At 49.5% G+C, this 19,564-nt stretch overlaps 1 protein-coding gene across 2 annotated transcripts in view; it reads right to left on the bottom strand.

The window, feature by feature from the left end:
- The window catches only part of LOC147114370 (calcium/calmodulin-dependent protein kinase type II subunit alpha), a 344,895-nt gene that overhangs the window by 168,653 nt on the left and 156,678 nt on the right, over positions 1 to 19,564 (bottom strand). For both annotated transcript variants that reach the window (XM_085996026.1, XM_085996028.1), the window contains exon 3: positions 8,877 to 8,936. In XM_085996026.1, coding sequence (XP_085852152.1) covers positions 8,877 to 8,936 — 60 coding nt within the window. The remainder of the gene's footprint in view (positions 1 to 8,876; positions 8,937 to 19,564) is intronic.

Below are 19,564 nucleotides of genomic sequence, written 5' to 3'. Positions count from 1 at the left end.
GTACTGACCCTCCGACAGTGCAGCGCCCCCTCAATACTGCCCCTCCGACAGTGCAGCACTCCCTCAGTACTGCCCTTCCGACAGTGCGGCGCTCCCTCAGTACTGACCCTCCGACAGTGCAGCGCCCCCTCAATACTGCCGCTCCGACAGTGCGGCGCTCCCTCAGTACTGCCCCTCCGACAGTGTGGAGCTCCCTCAATACTGCCCCTCCGACAGTGCGGCGCTCCCTCAGTACTGACCCTCCGACAGTGCAGCACTCCCTCAGTACTGCCCCTCCGACAGTGCGGCGCTCCCTCAGTACTGACCCTCCGACAGTGCAGCGCCCCCTCAATACTGCCGCTCCGACAGTGCGGCGCTCCCTCAGTACTGCCCCTCCGACAGTGTGGAGCTCCCTCAATACTGCCCTTCCGACAGTGCGGCGCTCCCTCAGTACTGCCCCTCCGACAGTGCAGCGCTCCCTCAGTACTGCCCCTCCGACAGTGCGGCGCTCCCTCAGTACTGCCCCTCCGACAGTGCGGCGCTCCCTCAGTACTGCCCCTCCGACAGTGCAGCACTCTCTCAGTCTCAGCCTGGATTTTTGTGCTGACGTCTTGACCCGTGGCCTTCTAACTGAACGGTAAGAGAGCTGTCACTGAGCCACGGATGACAAGTGATTGATGGAGATTGATTGCAATGATTAGTCAGCAATTTCATTGGTACTGTATCGTGCGATTACCAGGATGGCAGAAGGCAAACTAGATGGACCTCAGCTTTTTTTGGTCTAGCAATTCATATGTTCTTATGTTTCTATGAATGTCACTGCATGTAAAATAACAGATAACTGTGACTGGTAAAATCAACTCTCTGGTTACTCAATAACAGCAAATTGTATTTATATTGTTAAACATCCCAAGGTGCTTCACAGGAGCGATTATTAAACAATATTTGACTCCGAGCCACAGAACAAGCGATTAGGACAGGTGACCAAAGGTTAAAGGTTTGGTCAAAGAGGTTGGTTTCAACGAGCGTCTTAAAGGAGGAGAGGGAGGCGGAGAGGTTTAGGGAGGGAATCCCAGAGCTCGGGGCCCAGGCAACAAAACGCACGGCCGCCAATGGTGGAGCGATGGAAATCGGGGGATGCTCAAGATGCAAGAATTGGAGGAGTGCCGAGATCTCGGTGGGGGGCGGCGGGGATTGTGGTGCTGGAGTAGGTTACAGAGATAGAGGCGGGGGCGGGGGAGAAGCAGTGGAGGGATTTGAAAACAAGGATGAGAATTTTTAAATACTCAAATAATTATTGGCAAGGGCCACTGTTTGGTGTAATTGCGCATTTGATAGGCATCATCAAAACATTAATTGACTTTTATATTTTAATTCATGGGATGTGGGCCTTGCCTGCAAGACCAGCATTTATTGCCCATCCCTAGTCGCCCTTGAGAAGGTGGTGGTGAGCCGCCTTCTTGAACCGCTGCAGTCCGCGTGGTGAAGATGCTCCCACAGTGCTGTTAGGGAGGGAGTTCCAGGATTTTGACCCGTCGACGATGAAGGAGCAGCCGATGTACTTCCAAGTCGGAATGGTGTATGTAACCTGCAGGGGAACTTGGAGGTGGTGGTGTTCCAATGCGCCTGCTGCCCTTGTCACAGAATCACAGAATCACAGAATCCCCACAGTGCAGATAGAGGCCATTTCGGCCCATCGAGCCTGCACCGACACATATCCCACCCTATCCCCGTAACCCCACGTATTTAATCCCCTAACACTAAGGGTCAATTTATCATAGCCAAATCAACCTAACCCGCACATCTTTGGACTGTGGGAGGAAACCGGAGCACCCAGAGGAAACCCACGCAGACACGGGGAGAATGTGCAAACTCCACACAGACAGTCGCCCGAGGCCGGATTTGAACCCGGGTCCCTGGCGCTGTGAGGCAACAGTGCTAACCACTGCGCCACCGTGCCCCCCCTTCTAGGTGGTGGAGGTTGCGGGTTTGGGAGGTGAATCCCTTCCACCTCTTTGAGCACAAGGGAGTTAAGCTTCTTTAAAGAGGCGTTAAATGTGATGTCCCAATAAAATTAAATAAATACACTTGATTGACAGAACTTTATCACAACATCCTCTCACAATGAATCACTCTTTTTTGAAACAGTATCATCGTGGGCTTGGGTTTCTGTTTGTGCATTCGATAACCTACAATTTTTCTTCCAATGTTTTGAATGGGCATGTCAGTCACAGGAGCAGAAAATTCCCGACCAGGAGAATCACAGCATTATTTAGCACTGAAGGAGGCCATTCGGCCCATCGAGTCTGCGTCGGCTCTTTCGAAGAGCAATCCAGTCAGTCCCACTCCCTCGCTCTTTCCCCATATTCCTGCAATTTTTCCTCCTTCAAATATTTATCCAATTCCCTTTTGAAGGCTACTATTGAATCTGTTTCCACCGCCCTATCAGGCAGCGCGTTCCAAATCCTAACCACTCGCTGCGTAAAAAAGGTTTTCTTCATGTCGCCTTGGGTTCTTTGGCCAATCACCTCAAATCTGTGTCCTGTGGTTACCGACCCTTCAGCCATTGGAAACAGTTTCTCTTTATTTACGCTAAACCCTTCATGATTTTAAACACCTCTATCAAATCTCCTCTTAGCCTTCTCTGCTCCAAGGAGAACAAACCCCAGCTTCTCCAGTCTATCCACGTAACTGTAATCCCTCATCCCTGGAACCATTCTAGTAAATCACTTCTGTACCCTCGCCAAAGTCTTCACATCCTTCCTAAAGTGTGGTGCCCAGAATTGGACACGATACTGCAGTTGCGGCTGAACTAATGTGTTATCTAGGTTTAGCATAACATGTAATGTAGGAAATGCAGCAGCCAATTTGCGCACAGCACGCTCCCACAATGAGCTACGCGATAATGACCAGATAATCTGTTCTACTGATGTAGGTTGAGGGATAGATATTTGCCAGGATAAATCCCCAGCCCTTCTTCGGAATAGTGCTGTGGAATTTTTACGTCCACCTGAGAGAGCAGAAGAGGCCTCGGTTTAACGTCTCATTCGAAAGTCGGCACCTCCGACAGTGCAGCACTCCCTCAGCACTGCACTGGGAATGTCAGCCTGGGATTACAGGCCCAAGTCTTTGGAGTGGGACTTGAACCCACGACCTTCTGACTCAGAGGCGAGAGTGCTGCCCGCTGAAGCATGGCTGATGATCTTAAATTATCCTGCTCTGGTACTGACTCACTGACAAATGCAAATAGTTCTTCCCGACTTACTTTGTCAAAACACCTCATAATTTTGATCACTTCTATTAGATCTCACAGTTTCTCCATTTCCTCATCATTTTTTTTCGGCCGGCGCAGACACGATGGGCCTCCTTCTGCGCTGTAAACGCCGATGATTCTATCCTTGGCATCATCACAGTGAATCGCTTCTACATCCTCTCCATGACCTTGACTGCTGGTTATATGTGACAGGTCTTTTGCTCAAAGCAACTAACAAGGATGCTTTGGCCTTGTAGAGGAGGCAGAGGAGATTTACCGGAATGGTACCAGGGATGCGGGACTTCAGTTATGTGGAGAGACTGGAAAAGCTGGGGTTGTTTTCCTTAGAGCAGAGGAGATTTGATAGAGGTATTAAAAATCATGAACGGTTTTGGTAGAGTAAATAAAGAGAAACTGTTTCCAATGGCTGTAGGGTCAGTAACCAGAGGACACAGATTTAAGGTGATTGGCAAAAGAACCAGAGGGGAGATGAGGAAAAACTCTTTTACGCAGTGAGTTGTTGTGATCTGGAACGCGCTGCCTGAAAGGGCGGTGGGAGCAGATTCAATAGTAACTTACAAAAGGGAATTGGATAAATACTTGGAAAGGAAACATTCGCAGGGCTGTGGGGAAAGAGCAGGGGGGAGTGGGATTAATTGGAGAGCTCGTTCAAAGAGCCGGCACAGGCACGATGGGCCGAATGGCCTCCTTCTGTGCGGTATCATACAATGATACTCTGGTAACCACAATGAAATGAATGATCAGTTAGATCTGTTTTGATGATGTTGGTTCAGGGAGAAATGTTGACCAGGACACTGGGGAGAACACTCTGTTCATCTACAAATAATGGAACTAAGGGGAAAGTGGAGGTGTGGATACAATACTGGCTCAATGCAAGGAAGCAGAGGGCGGTGGTGGGTGGATGTTTCTCTGACTGGGAGCAGGTTTGCAGTGGTGCTCCCCAAAGGGTCATTTTTGGGTCCATTACTCTTTTCAATTTTTATAAACTACCTAGACTCGGGTGTAGGGAAGCAGCATTATAAAGTCTGCAGATGATACGAAACTTGGAAAAGTAGTGGAGGATAGTTATAGGCTTCAGGATGACATGATATAGCAAGTGTGAAGTGATGCACTTTGGGTGTACTAACATGGACAGTCCGTGTGGTGAAGGTGCTCCCACAGTGCTGTTAGGGAGGGAGTTCCAGGATTTTGACCCAGCGACGATGAAGGATCGGCGATATACTTCCAAGTCAGGATGGTGTGTGACTTGGAGGGGAACTTGGAGGTGGTGGTGTTCCCATGCGCCTGCTGCCCTTGTCCTTCTAGGTGGAAGAGGTCGCGGGTTTGGGAGGTGCTGCCGAAGAAGCCTTGGCGAGTTGCTGCAGTGCATCTTGTAGATGGTACACACTGCAGCCACGGTGCGCCGGTGGTGGAGGGAGTGAATGTTTACTACAGGTTACTAGTCCAGTTGTGGAACACCTCCGTTCAGTCCGTAAGCGTGACCCTGAGCTTCCGGTCACCTGTCACTTTAATTCTCCGCTCCACTCCCACTCTGACCTCTCCACCCTCGACCTCTTACACTGTTCCAATGAAGCTCAACGTTCGCTCGAGGAACAGCACCTCATCTTTCAATTAGGCACTTTACAGACTTCTGGACTCAACATAGAGTTCAACAATTTCAGACTATAACCTCGGCCCCCATTTTTTTCAGGTGGCAGCTGTTGATGATTCTGCCATCCCCATTTGCAACATTTAATCTCTCCTGCCTTCTACCCTAGCTCAGACCGTCCCTTTTGTTCTTTCCTCCCCTCCCCACTTTCCCCGCCTCTGCACCTGCTTATTACCTGTTACATCTCTAACTTTTTCCAGTTCTGACGAAGGGTCATCGACCTGAAACGTTAACTCTGTTTCTCTCTCCACAGATGCTGCCTGACCAGCTGAGTGTTTCCAGCATTTTCTGTTGTTATTTCAAATTTCCAACATCTGCAGTGTTTTGATTTTGTTTTGTAGTAATCCACAGGTCTGGACTAATGATCCAGAGAAAAGAGAGTTTGAGAATTTCACTTCAGTTTTGACAGACTGCGGCCACCCGTTCCACCCCCTCCCCCCTCATTCCAATCCCTGCCTGCATTCGTTCCACCCCTCCCTCCCACCCCTTCAATCGCCAACCCCCTTCCCGATCACCATCCACCCCTCTGATCGCCCTCTCCCCCACTCGCTTGCCCCCCCTCACTCGCTCCCCACCTCGCCCCCACCCTTCCAGATCTCCCCCCCCGTTCTCAATCGCCCACTCTTCTTCCCGCTCGTCTCCCCCTTCCCGATTGCCACCTTTCCCCTTTCCCAATCGCCCCCCCTTCCTGATCTCAATCCTACCCCGCCATTCCCAATCTCCAACCCTTCCCGATCGCCACTCATCCCTCCGATCGCCATCCACCCTTCTCGATCGCCTAACCCCCCCCCCCCCACTCTCCTCTCACCCTCCCTGGACTCGCCTGTGGCCGTCTGCCGGCCGAAAGCAGTCAGGCCTTGACCTGTGAGCTGCGGAATTGGCGCCTGCGGCTCACCGGAACTGCGATGATGAGATCCGAGGACCAATTCAGGACAGTGCTAAGGCCTGTCCATCCTAGCTCCACCTTGGCAGCACCCGGTTTAAGCCCGATGGTGTTTAATACATTAATGAGGTACAGGAAGGGAATTCGGATTAAAATGAGAGATGCAAAAAGTACCAGAGTAAGCTTGAACAAGTCGAACGGAATCCTCCTGATCCTAGAAACCTTGAATAATGAAAGATTCAGTTTCTCTTCATTACAAAAACACTCTCATCCCTGGGATCATCTCCTCGGTGTTGAGTCTGTGTTTTCAAATGCAGTTATACTGAATAACAGGACACAGACTACAGAAGTAAGTAAACAGGTCTTTAGTGATTGAGGGTCAGGGCTGAACTGAGATACACTTTGCTCCGCAGGGTTTATATACCGGTGTGGTCACCACCGGTACTACAATGTACAGGAGCCATCAAAAAGTAGTCCATCACCTTAAGGTATCCTCTTAAGGTAGTACAGGTTAGATACACTACACTCGGCACCTTCGCCAGCACCTTGGAGAAGTCCCTGCAGTTCTGGCCCCCATACTACAAAGAAAAGCAAGACATTGAATCTTTTGTACTTTGTCCCCCACAGGAAGTGGTTGAGGAAAATAGCTTAGATACTTTCAAAAGGCAACTAGACCAGTACATGAGAGAAAAGGGAATAGAAAGATCAGCTGAAAGGCTAAGATGAGGCAGACGGAGTGGGAGGAGACTCGTGCGGAGCATAAACACCGGCACAGTCTAGTTGGGCCACATGGCCTCTATCTGTGCATATAAAATTCTGACCGGGCTAGACAGACTGGATGCAGGGAGGATGTTTCCCCTGGCTGGGGGGGGGGGGTCTAGAACGAGGGGTCACAGTCTCAGGATAGGGGGTAGGACATTTAGGACTGAGATGAGGAGAAATTTCTTCACCCAGAGGGTGGTGAACCTGTGGAATTCTCTACCACAGAAGGCTGTGGAGGCCAATTCACTGAATATATTTAAGAAGGAGATAGATAGATTTCTAGACACAAAAGGCATCAAGGGGTATGAGGAGAGAGCAGGAATATGGTATTGAGATAGAGGATCAGCCATGATCGTATTGAATGGCGGAGCAGGCTCGAAGGGCCGAATGGCCGACTCCTGCTCCTATTTTTCTATATTCTGTGTAATTCTATAAGACCTGCGACCCCCCATCCTAATAACGAGAATAACTTTATCAACTTGTCCTCCTACTTTTAATGATTTAGGGTGTCCAGGTACATAGATCATTAAAATGTCATGAACAGGTACAGAAAATAAACAAAAAGGCTAATGGGATGCTGGCCTTTATATCGAGAGGACTAGAGTACAAGGGGGTAGAAGTTATGCTGCTGCTGTACAAAGCCCTGGTTAGACCACACCTGGAGCACTGGGAGCAGTTCTGGGCACCACACCTTAGGAAGGATATATTGGCCTCGGAGGGAGTGCAGCGTAGGTTTACCAGAATGATACCCGGACTTCAAGGGTTAAGTTACGAGGAGAGATTACACAAAGTAGGGTTGTATTCCCTGGAATTTAGAAGGTTAAGGGGCGATCTGATCGAAGTTTTCAGGATATGAAGGGGAACAGATAGGGTAGAGAGAGAGAAACTATTTCCGCTGGTTGGGGAGTCTAGGACTAGGGGGCAGAGTCTAAAAATTAGAGCCAGACCTTTCAGGAGTGAAATTAGGAAACACTTCTACACACAACGGGTGGTCGAAGTTTGGAACTCTCTTCCGCAAACGGCAATTGATGCTGGATCAATTGTTAAATTTAAATCTGAGATTGATAGATTTCCGTTAACCAAAGGTATTAAGGGATACGGGGCAAAGGCGGGTATATGGAGTTAGGTCGCAGATCAGCCATGATCTCATTGAATGGCGGAACAGGCTCGAGGGGCTGAATGGCCTCCTCCTGTTCCTGTGTAACAGGCTCGAGGGGCTGAATGGCCTCCTCCTGTTCCTGTGTAACAGGCTCGAGGGGCTGAATGGCCTCCTCCTGTTCCTGTGTAATAGGCTCGAGGGGCTGAATGGCCTCCTCCTGTTCCTGTGTAACAGGCTCGAGGGGCTGAATGGCCTCCTCCTGTTCCTGTGTAACAGGTTCGAGGGGCTGAATGGCCTCCTCCTGTTCCTGTGTAACAGGCTCGAGGGGCTGAATGGCCTCCTCCTGTTCCTGTGTAACAGGCTCGAGGGGCTGAATGGCCTCCTCCTGTTCCTGTGTAACAGGCTCGAGGGGCTGAATGGCCTCCTCCTGTTCCTGTGTAACAGGCTCGAGGGGCTGAATGGGCCTCCTCCTGTTCCTGTGCAACAGGCTCGAGGGGGCTGAATGGGCCTCCTCCTGTTCCTGTGCAACAGGCTCGAGGGGGCTGAATGGAAGAATGGACCTCCTCCTGTTCCTGTGTAACAGGCTCGAGGGGCTGAATGGGCCTCCTCCTGTTCCTGTGTAACAGGCTCGAGGGGCTGAATGGGCCTCCTCCTGTTCCTGTGTAACAGGCTCGAGGGGGCTGAATGGGCTCCTCCTGTTCCTGTGTAACAGGCCCGAGGGGCTGAATGGCCTCCTCCTGTTCCTGTGTAACAGGCTCGAGGGGCTGAATGGCCTCCTCCTGTTCCTGTGTAACAGGCCCGAGGGGCTGAATGGCCTCCTCCTATTCCTGTGTAACAGGCCCGAGGGGCTGAATGGCCTCCTCCTGTTCCTGTGTAACAGGCTCGAGGGGCTGAATGGCCTCCTCCTGTTCCTGTGTTCCAATGAATTGTGTACCTGAACCTTTAAGTCTCTCAAATAATAACAGAAAACGCTGGAAAAACTCAGCAGGCCAGGGCAGCATCCGTGGAGAGAGAAACAGAGTTAACGTTTCAGGTCTGAGGAAGGGTTTTGACCTGAAACGTTGACTCTATTTCTCTCTCCACGGATGTTGCCTGGCCTGCTGAGTTTTTCCAGCGTTTTTTGTTGTTATTTCGGATTTCCAGCATCCGCAGTATTTTTGCTATCCCTTTAAGCCTCTCAGCTCCTCTAATCCTTTTTTTCAGCTCTCCTCTTTTGGCCGTTGTCTCTTACCGATGTTGGCGTGTTTAAGCGAACGACAAATCCGTGCTTCTCTCTCCAGCTTCTGGTGATCTGTAACGAAAGAGGGAAGCTCGATTACTGCCACGGTTTTACAGCCACCCCACCCCCCCCAACCACTCAGGCCCCACGTACAGTCCCGTCAGTTCCCGGGTCAACGTTGTAGAGTTTGACGTCTTTGAAAAGAAGATGAAATGATTGACCCCCACTGGCAGATCCCCTGCGGCGTTGCTCACGGGGAGTGTGGGGGTTTCTGGGGCACAGTTGCGTTGTTTCGCTGCTAAGTTGAACTGTCCCTTTAAGGCCACTGCTCAAGGCCTGTGGGGGACCCAGGTGGCCGTAGATCTCAGTCTGCGGCTCCTAACACAGAACTCAGCAGGAAAATAAATCTCATTTGAACTGCAGAAACGAGCAGAAATATAACCAAAAACACACACTTGGGAGAAGAAAGCGTATTTGCTTATCCGCCTCCCCTCACAATGGCTCGAATGGTTCAAACCCTGTCCAATGTGGCTCTGACCTACACAGGCCAGCAAGCGACCCTGAGCCCAATCAGCACTCTTGCGCTAAGGCCGCAAGATCTCAGCCGGAGCCAGAGGTAGCAGTGCTGCGATGCACGAGATGCTAAGCACAGCTGAGGGAGGCCATTCGGCCCCATCTGGCTTCAGTGTAACCTATTGGCCTCAGTATCCCTGGACTTTTGAGTGACAAAATCGGATGGAATTTCCATCCCTGATGACCTCATTTGCAAAAGGTATGGGGGGGGGGTGTGGGGGAGGTGGGTGGGGGGAGGGAATTGGATCACCACTTCCCGCTGGGAATGATTTAATAGAGAAAATTGGATAAATACTTGAAGGGAAAAAATTCACAGGGCTACGGGGAAAGAGCAGGGGGGAGTGGGACTAATTGGAGAGCTCGTTCAAAGAGCCGGCACAGGCACGATGGACCGAATGGCCTCCTCCTGTGCTCTATCATTCTATGATTGCAATGGGCCGAATGGCCTCCTCCTGTGCTCTATCATTCTATGATTGCGATGGGCCGAATGGCCTCCTCCTGTGCTCTATCATTCTATGATTGCAATGGGCCGAATGGCCTCCTCCTGTGCTCTATCATTCTATGATTGCGATGGGCCGAATGGCCTCCTCCTGTGCTCTATCATTCTATGATTGCGATGGGCCGAATGGCCTCCTCCTGTGCTCTAGCATTCTATGATTGCGATGGGCCGAATGGCCTCCTCCTGTGCTCTAGCATTCTATGATTGCGATGGGCCGAGTGGCCTCCTCCTGCGCTCTATCATTCTATGATTGCGATGGGCCGAGTGGCCTCCTCCTGTGCTCTAGCATTCTATGATTGCGATGGGCCGAGTGGCCTCCTCCTGCGCTCTATCATTCTATGATTGCGATGGGTCGAATGGCCTCCTTCTGCACTGTGAGATTCTATGATTCTAAAATCTAACAATGGCAGTCACAGCCAATTCTGATTATGCTCTTGAAGTCATGTATTCCTCCTTCAGTGTCACTGCTGTTCTTGTTATGTCCCTGTGACAGTGGAAGCACGCCCGCATGAGTTACAGCTCGGGAAGCACATTTTCGCCAACACTTCTCGAAAGCTTCTCCTGACAGTTTAACACATGCTGCATTACAGAATCTGGCAGATCGACATTCATTACAGCCACTTTCAGCATCTTTCACTCGGGCTCTGCAGAAAGTAAGTGACGGTGGTCCTACTAGGTGGTACCATTGTCTTTGTGGAATCTTACAGCACAGGAGGAGGCCATTCGGCCCATCGTGCCTGTGCCGGCTCTTTGAACAAACTCTCCAATTAGTCCCACTCCCCCTGCTCTTTCCCCAGAGCCCTGAAAATTTATCCTTTTCAAATATTTATCCAATTATCTTTTGAAAGTTACTATTGAATCTGCTTCCACCGCCCTTTCAGGCAGCGCGTTCCAGATCACAACAACTCGCTGCGTAAAAACATTCTCCTCATCTCCCCTCGTTTTTTTGCCAATTACTTTTAATCTGTGACCTCTGGTTACCGACCCTCCTGCCAGTGGAAACAGATTCTCCTCATTTATTCAATTAAAACCCCTCATAATTTTGAACACCCCAATTAAATCTCCTGTTGTAATGTACTGTCACATAGTTTATCACATGATTTAGTATGAGCATGCTCAGTTTGCTCTGGCCTAGTAAACAAGCACCTTGACTAGCAACTCATCCTGTCTGTCCTTCATTTGTTCCATGCACATATATTATACTCATAGGGGGAAAAATTCAGTATCGCCCTGTTTGGGGCGCGATTATCGGCCGTGCGCAAAGTTTAGCGCCTGGCGCTAATTATTGCCTCCGACCGCAAACTTGGCTTTTATCGCCCCTGGAGGTGATTGGAGCGCTAAATCAGGCGCTTCACACCTGTCTTAAGGCGCAAAGGCCGAGGAGCGAGGCGCTACCTCAGAGCACTGGCAAAGCTCAGGTGATGTCAGTCAGCAATGGAACACAGACACACTGGCGCCGGCCAGTTCTTAAAGGGGAGGGTCGATCTTGCTCTCCATCCACACCCTGCTCATTGCAGCCTTGAGTCTCAGCCTGGAGAGACCTGTACATCAAATCTGCTGGAAAGAACAATGGAGAGACCCAGGGAAAGAGCTCAGAGTGCAGACCCCACAGTCTCTTCTAAATCGATACAAGGAAGGGCAAATCAAAATGAACCTGCAAAGTGCTGCTCAGTACCCAAAACTCCTTCACACAGCGTAGAATCTCTCCAGAAGTCTCTCTCTCTCTCTCAGAATGCGTGGTGCAAAAATGTCACCAACAAAAAAAGGCAGGAAGCGGTCGCCTTTAAATAGCGCTCCCCCAGTCCCTTCCCGACTGCAAAACGCTCCCCTCAACCTGTCGTTGCTCGCGGCAGGCGGTAAGGCAGGGGGCGCCACTCAATATCCGGTCCGGGGCGCTACCGGGGCGTTGCGCACTCGACTGCTGTCACGATCTGCCGGCGCAGGAGATCGTGGCGGCAGTGTTTAGCGCCGCCGCAAAATGTTTAGTTAATTTCGTGAGCGGCGCAAACATCGCCGCGCCCGGGCGCTAGTTGCTTTGCGTCCTATTAGCGCCCTCTTAAGGTGCTAACGGGAGGTGCAAACCAACTGAATTTTTCCCCCATAGAGTCATAACGGCACAGAAGGAGGCCATTCAGCCCATCGAGTCCGTGCCGGCTCCCTGCAGAGCAATCCAGTCAGTCCCATTCCCCCGCTCTATCCCCGTAGCCCTGCAAGTTTATTTCCCTCAAGTGCCCATCCAGTCTCCCCTTGAAAACACTGAGTGTCTCCGCTTCCACCACTTCCATCGGCAGTGAGTTCCAGGTCCTCACCACACGCTGCGTAAAAATTTTTCCTCACATCCCCCCCGTATCTCTTGCCCAAAACCTTAAATCTGTGTCCCCTAGTCCTTGTACCATCAACTAGTGGGAACAGCCTTTCCCCGTCTAGCCTATCCAAACCCGCCATAATCTTGTACACCTCTATCAAATCACCCCTCAACCTCCTTTGCTCTAATGAAAACAAATCCAGCTTCTCCAACCTGTCCTTGTAGCTAAGACCCCCCATCCCCGGAACCATTCTGGTAAATCTCCTCTGCACCCTCTCAAGGGCCTTCACATCCTTCCTAAAGTGTAGTGACCAGAACTGGATGCAATACTCCAGTTGTGGCCTAACCAGCGCTTTATAAAGGTTCAGAATAACTTCTCTACTTTTGTACTCAATACCTCTATTTATGAAGCCCAAGATCCCATGTGCTTTGTTAACCACTCTCTCAATATGTCCTGCCACCTTCAGGGACCTATGCACATTAACTCCCAGGTCTCTCTGTCCCTGCACACTCTTTAAAACTGTGCCATTAAGTGTATATTGCCTCTCCCTGTTCCTTCTGCCAAAGTGCATCACCTCACACTTCTCTGTATTAAATTCCATCTGCCACTTGTCTGCCCATTCTGCTAGCCTTTCTATGTCCTGTTGCAGTCAATTGGTATCATCCTCACTGTTTGCCACACCCCCAAGTTTGGTGTCATCGGCAAATTTAGAAATTCTACTCTATTCCAATATCCAGGTCATTTATATATATCAAAAAAAGTAGTGGCCCCAGCGTTGACCCTTGGGGAACACCACTGTCTACCATCCTCCAGTCTGAAAAACAACATTTACCATAACTCGCTGTTTTCTGTCCTTAAGCCAATTCCTTATCCAAGCTGCCACTGACTCACCTATTCCATGAGCCTCAATTTTGTTCACATTACATTTTTGGCGATGAGAATGGGATCCCAAAGCCATTTTTAGGGACCATGGAAGGACACAGTGTTCAACCTTCGAGTGGCACCAGCGATGTTGATTCTCACAGGTACACAGGTAGCATGCTGAGTCTTTGTTCGATGGGATCGGGACAATCATGGCCGCGCCTACGGGATTCATCGGAAGCCTTGACATGTATGACCAAGCTCGCGAACTATTCCGTTCTTACATTGAGCGGACGGAGATGTTTTTTGGGGCCAATAACATTATTGAGACCGAAGGTGCAGATGAGAATGTTCAAGCTCAAAATAAAGTAATTCGTGAACAGAAAACAGCAATTTTTCTAATGGAGATCGGGCCAGATATCTACGGAACTTTGACAAAACCTACTCACGCCAGGGAAAGCGAAGGATGTGTCATTTGAAGATACTGTCGAGAAACTCGAGGACCATTTCAACCCAAAGCCGTAAGAAATAGCAGAATGCTATAACTTTGGTACCAGAAACCAAAAACAAAGTGAAACCATCAGTGAGTACATTGTAGCTCTTAAAAACCTGTCTTTGCATTGTAACTTCGACACATTGTTGGATCTTGCGTGGCGAGATAAGTTTGTGTGTGGACTGGTGGATGAGCGCACACAGTCCAAGTTACTGAACAGTCTGAACCTAACGTTTGACATAGCATACAAAATTGCCCTATCTATGGAGATGGTGTCTAAGAATGCTCAGGAACTCCGTCCAACTCAAGTGACGAGAGCAGCTGAGGTCTACAGTCACAAAGCCACCGTCGAACCTAAAGCTGTGAGACCGGGTCAAAAGCATGTCGGTGAGAGCAGTTCAGTGAATTGTTAACGCTGCAGTGGGAATCACTCACCACAGTCCTGCCAATACAGCAAATCTAGAAGTGTGAGATTTAGTGGTTCAAAGGTTCAATTCCCACAATGTCAAATTGAAAAGGAGCAAATGCGCTTTTGTGAAGCCCGAGGTTGTGTACCGTGGTCTGAAAGTTGATGTAAATGGCCTGCAACCACTGAAGGAAAAGGTTGATGCTGTCATCAATGCTCCAAAGCCACAGAACGTGTCTGAGTTAAAATCTTCCCTTGGAATGGTCCAGTACTGCGCACGTTTCTTACCTGAGTTAGCGACCATGTTAGCTCCATTGCACGAGCTCCTCAAGAAGGATGCCCAGTGGAAGTGGATGAAAGGGCAACAGGAAGCTTACGACGCTTGTAAGAGAAGTCTCTCTAGCGATGCTCTACTTGCGCACTACGACACAGAGCGTGAGCTTAAGTTAGCATGTGATGCTTCTAGCTACGGTGTGGGAGCTGTTATAAGCCACGTAATCGATGAGGGCCAAGAGAAACCAATCACGTTCGCATCGCGACCCCTTACAAAGAGCAAAAGAAACTACGTGCAAATTGGAAAGGAAGCACTCGCCATAGTGTTTGGAATCAAGAAATTCCTGATCGGCAAAAAGTTTATTACCCTGATAACCGGTCACAAACCGCTCCGAGCAATATTGGGGCCCAAACCTGCCATCCCTGCAATGGCACTGCGAATGCGCGGGAAACCAGAACTTCCGTTCCCTTAAAGGAAGGGGTTCACAGGTCGAACACGTGCGCCGGAGAGGCAGCGCGTACGCCTGGAACTTCCGTTTTTCTTCCAGGTTTCTCCGGGAGGGTAAGTCTCCAGGAGCTACGCTTTTAAAAAGCAGTTGCAAGGCCTACTTTTAACAAGGTAAGTGGTGAATTAAGTTAAATTAAAACATTTTTTCCACAGGTTTATTATTTTTAAATACTTTAAAGGAAGGTAAGTTTATTTTTAGCCCTGTTAGAAACTGTAATTAATTTTTTCAAAAATTTAAATTATTGTTTAAAATAATTATTTTATGTAATTTATAGTTATTTTAAAAATGTGATTTAAAAAAATTTATTTGAAGTTTTAGTGATGTTTTGGGGCTGAATTGTATTCATAGATTTGACAGCTCTTCCTGTCAAATCTATGAATACAGATTCCCTGCTCCGATTGGCTCCCCATGGCCCACGTGATCCCAGGGAACGCTTCGAACTAACTGCGCCCTTGGGATACGCGAGCACTGCGCGCCGGCAGCTGGACCAGGTCCCGGATCGGAATCCCACGCGGGCCCACAGCTCAACGGCCGGCGCGCTAGGTAAGTGCAGGTCGGGGGCTTGCACCCGCGGGAAGCCCCCGACCCGAATTTCTGGGCCAGTGTAATGTATTATCACATGGTTTAGTATGAGCATGCTCAGTTCGCTGTGGCCTAGTAAACAAGCACCTTGACTAGCAACTCATCCTGTCTCTGTCCTTCATTTGTTCTACCCATATATATTACACCCATTAACCTCCTCTGCTCTAAGGAGAACAATCCCAGCTTCTCTAGTCTCTCCACATAACTGAAGTCCCTCATCCCTGGTACCATCTAGTAACTCTCCTCTGCACCCTCTCCAACACCTTGACATCCTTCTTTATAGTGTGGTACCCAGATAATCTGCTTTAGCGATGGTGGGATTGAGCGATAAATATTGGTCAGGACACCAAGGATAACTCCCCTGCTCTTCTTCGAAAAGTGCCATGGGATCTTTTACATCCACCTGAGGGACCTCCGAAAGATGGCACCCCCGACAGTACAGTGATCCCTCAGTATAGTGTGTCAGCCTGGAATATGTGGTCAAGTCTCGTGGAGTGGGTCTTGAACCCACGACCTTCTGACTCAGAGGCGAGAGTGCTGCCCACCGAGCCACGGCTGACACTTGCCCTGGGTGGTACCAAGCAGCTACTCGTTCACTAATGTCAATGGGCATTGAGATGTTCCATGTGTTGCAGTGTATGCCATGGTATAGTACAAGGTACAACCTCTCTAATCTCCGCACCTGGAATTTCTACTCAGGATTTGATACCGACAGATCTGAAAACCATGTTACCCATTTGATCTCCAAGCCACAAATATAAGGCTAAAGGGATCAAGGGATATGGAGAGAAGGCAGGGACAGGGTACTGAATTTGGATGATCAGCCATGATCGCATTGAATGGCGGAGCAGGCTCGAGGGGCCGAATGGCCTACTCCTGCTCCTATCTTCTATGTTTCTATGTTTCTATGTTCTTTTCCTTTACTGGAGACCAGAGTATCCATACTCTGGGGGCGGAAACTGTTGGTTTTCATCAGTATTAACAACAGCCAGGACATTCAAGTGAGAGCTATCAGGTAGATTCCCTTGGGGTCTAATTTTAATGAGAAGCCTAGGCTTAGGCCCATGAGATAGGACAACAACAATAACTTGCATTTATATAGCGCCTTTAATGTAGTAAACCGTCCCAAGGTGCTTCACAGCGATTATCAAACAAAATTTGATACTGAGCCAAAGAAGGAGATATTAGGGCAGGTGACCAAAAGCTCGATCAAACAGGTAGGTTTTAAGGAGCTTCTTAAAGGAGGAAAGAGAGGTGGAGAGGCGGAGAGGTTTAGGAAGGGAATTCCAGAGTTTAGGGCCCGGGCAGCTGAAGGCACGACCGCCAATGTTGGAGCGATGGAAATCCAGGATACACAAGAGGCCAGAATTGGAGGAGCGCAGAGATCTCGGAGTGTTGTGGGGCTGGAGGAGGTTACAGAGATAGGGAGGGGGGCGCTAGGCCACGGAGGGATTTGAAAACAGAGGATGAGAATTTTAAAATCGAGGTGTTGCCAGACCGGGAGCCAATGTAGCTCAGCGAGCACAGCGGGGTGACGGGTGAACGGGACTTGGTGCGAGTTAGGATACGGGCAGCAGAGTTTTGGACGAGCTCAAGTTGACGGAGGGTGGGAGATGGGAGGCCGGCCAGAAGAGCAGGAAAAAGAGACGCGCTAAATCAGGATGTCCGAGTTAATTGACTCCAAGATTGTGTTTTGGAAGCCTCCAGATTACAGGTAGAACAGATGACTGAGGGAGGTGAGGAGCTCAACAACTTTTGAAGTCCTTGAGAAGAATCAGCCGGAGAGAGTTTTATGAGTCTTGATTTCAACACAGTGAAGGTGCAAGGGTGGAGAATGGGTGTGTTGGACGGGGAGGGAGGGGACAGAGCCATAATATCGGAGCCAGGCCATCCAGGAGAGAAGTTAGGAAACACTTCTTCACACAAAGGGTGGTCGAAGTGTGGAACTCTCTCCCACAGAAACGCAGTAGATGCTGGGGCTCAATTAATAATTTTAAATCTGAGATCAATAGATTTTTTGTTGGGCAGGGCTATTAGGGGATATGGAGCCAAGGTGGGTGGATGGAGTTAGGATACAGATCAGCCACGATCTCGCTGAATGGTGGAACAGGCTCGAAGGGCTGAATGGCCTCCTCCTGTGAGGTGGTGGATTTGGAGGTTAGGAGAAACAAAAGAGAAACATTCAAAGGATTAGCGACCATAGTGATACAGGAAACTTTATTTTATCCGGCACCGACGGGACCGACGTGGTGCCGGTTCATCAACAATTCTGGATAACTGAAAGCTATAGTAAAAGATACGGAGAGCTCAGAGCTCCGTATAAAGCAACAAACCCTGTTGCTTAGCAACAGGTTCAGAACAATGGCCACATGTTCCAAGCGTCTCTGTAGCTCAGCAACAGCTGCAGCCACACCCTTGCACAGCAACAGACCGAGGAAGGCAAGTAGAATATGAAGTAAAACTTACCTGAACCTACTCCTGAATTTTGCCGGTTAACCGAGATTTCCGGTTATTTAGGTGCCGGTAAATCGAAAGTTTCCTGTATTGATAAAGTAGGGAGATGGAGAGCGACAGGACACAAGTATTTTTAAAATATTCGTTCCTGCTATGTGGGCGTCGCTAGCAAGGCCAGCATTTATTGCCCATCCCTAATTGCCCCTTGAGAAAGTGGTGGTGAGCCGCCTTCTTGAACCGCTGCAGTCCGTGTGGTGAAGGTGCTCCCACAGTGCTGTTAGGGAGAGAGTTCCAGGATTTTGACCCAGCGGCGATGAAGGAACGGCCGATATATTTCCAAGTCAGGATGGTGTGTGACTTGGAGGGGAACTTGGAGGTGGTGGTGTTCCTGGAGTTGCTGCAGTGCATCTTGTAGATGGTACACACTGTAGCCACGGTGCGCCGGTGGTGGAGGGAGTGGATGTTTAAGGTGGTGGATGGGGTGCCAATCAAGCGGGCTGCTTTGTCCTGGATGGTGTCGAGTTTCTTGAGTGTTGTTGGAGCTGCACTCATCCAGGCAAGTGGAGAGTATTCCATCACACTCCTGACTTGTGCCTTGTAGATGGTGGAAAGTCTTTGGGGAGTCAGGAGGTGAGACACTCGCCACAGAATACCCAGCCTCTGACCTGCTCTTGTAGCCACAGTATTTATGTGGCTGGTCCAGTTAAGTTACTGGTCAATGGTGACCCCCCAGGATGTTGATGGTGGGGGATTCGGCGATGGTAATGCCATTGAATGTCAAGGGGCAGTGGTTAGACTCTCGCTTGTTGGAGATAGTCATTGCCTGGCACTTGTGTGGCGCGAATGTTACCTGCCACTTAGCAGCCCAAGCCTGAATGTTGCCTTGCTGACACAGGCACGGACTGCTTCATTATCTGAGGAGTAGAATGGTTTACATGGGACAACAAACGTTTATTTGTAATGTGCTGTTCAGCAATGCAAATGATAAACTGAACATGCAAGGCACTGCGATTGGTATTTGTAGTTATATCAAATTCTGGGGGCAGTGGAAAGTAATTGTGTCTATTTTTAAGTCGGTAAGTGTGTATACAGCGAGGGAAAGCAACACAATCTGTTGTACTGTAAGCAGAATCAGCTTCAGCTTTGACTAGCTCAGTGCCTAACAAGCCAGTCCCTGTGATAAAATATTGAGAGAGCTGGGAGCCCACTGCAGATTGCAAATCTCATGCAAATAAATGGATTAAGCTTCCAGATAGCCCCAGATAAACAAAGCAGGTGAACCAGGGTTAGAACTGCCAGTACCTTGTGGGTCTGAGGGCATCAGGCTGATCTTCATTGTACGGAATAAAATAAAAGATCCTTCCCCAGACACATACTGAGAAAAATCCATCAGTCGCCCACCTCCTCGGAATTAAATATCTGCAGCTGACAGCGCACTCCGGCCCGTGACTCGCTCTGGACACCTCTGAGTGAGACCGGGCGGTGGAGCAGTGGGGTGGGTGGGGAGTGGGGGCGGGGTGATACAAGCCAGACGCTGCCACTCCTGATTGCTCCCCATGGGCCCCTTGCTTAGAGCGGCGCTCGTTTGGGCGTCAGCTGTGGTGCCCTCTGTGGTGGAATAGCCGAGGGATTAAAGGGTTAAATTATTAGGACAAGTCACATAAACGTGCCTTGAGTTTAGAAGGTTGAGGGGTGATCTAATCGAGGTACTTTAAAATGATTAATAGATTTGATAGGGTAGAAG

Source organism: Somniosus microcephalus, chromosome 8, assembly GCF_052327205.1.
Source record: "Somniosus microcephalus isolate GS21.2 chromosome 8, FLI_Smic_1.0, whole genome shotgun sequence".
In the NCBI taxonomy this organism is placed as follows: domain Eukaryota; kingdom Metazoa; phylum Chordata; class Chondrichthyes; order Squaliformes; family Somniosidae; genus Somniosus; species Somniosus microcephalus.
This window is presented reverse-complemented; position numbering and strand designations above follow the sequence as displayed.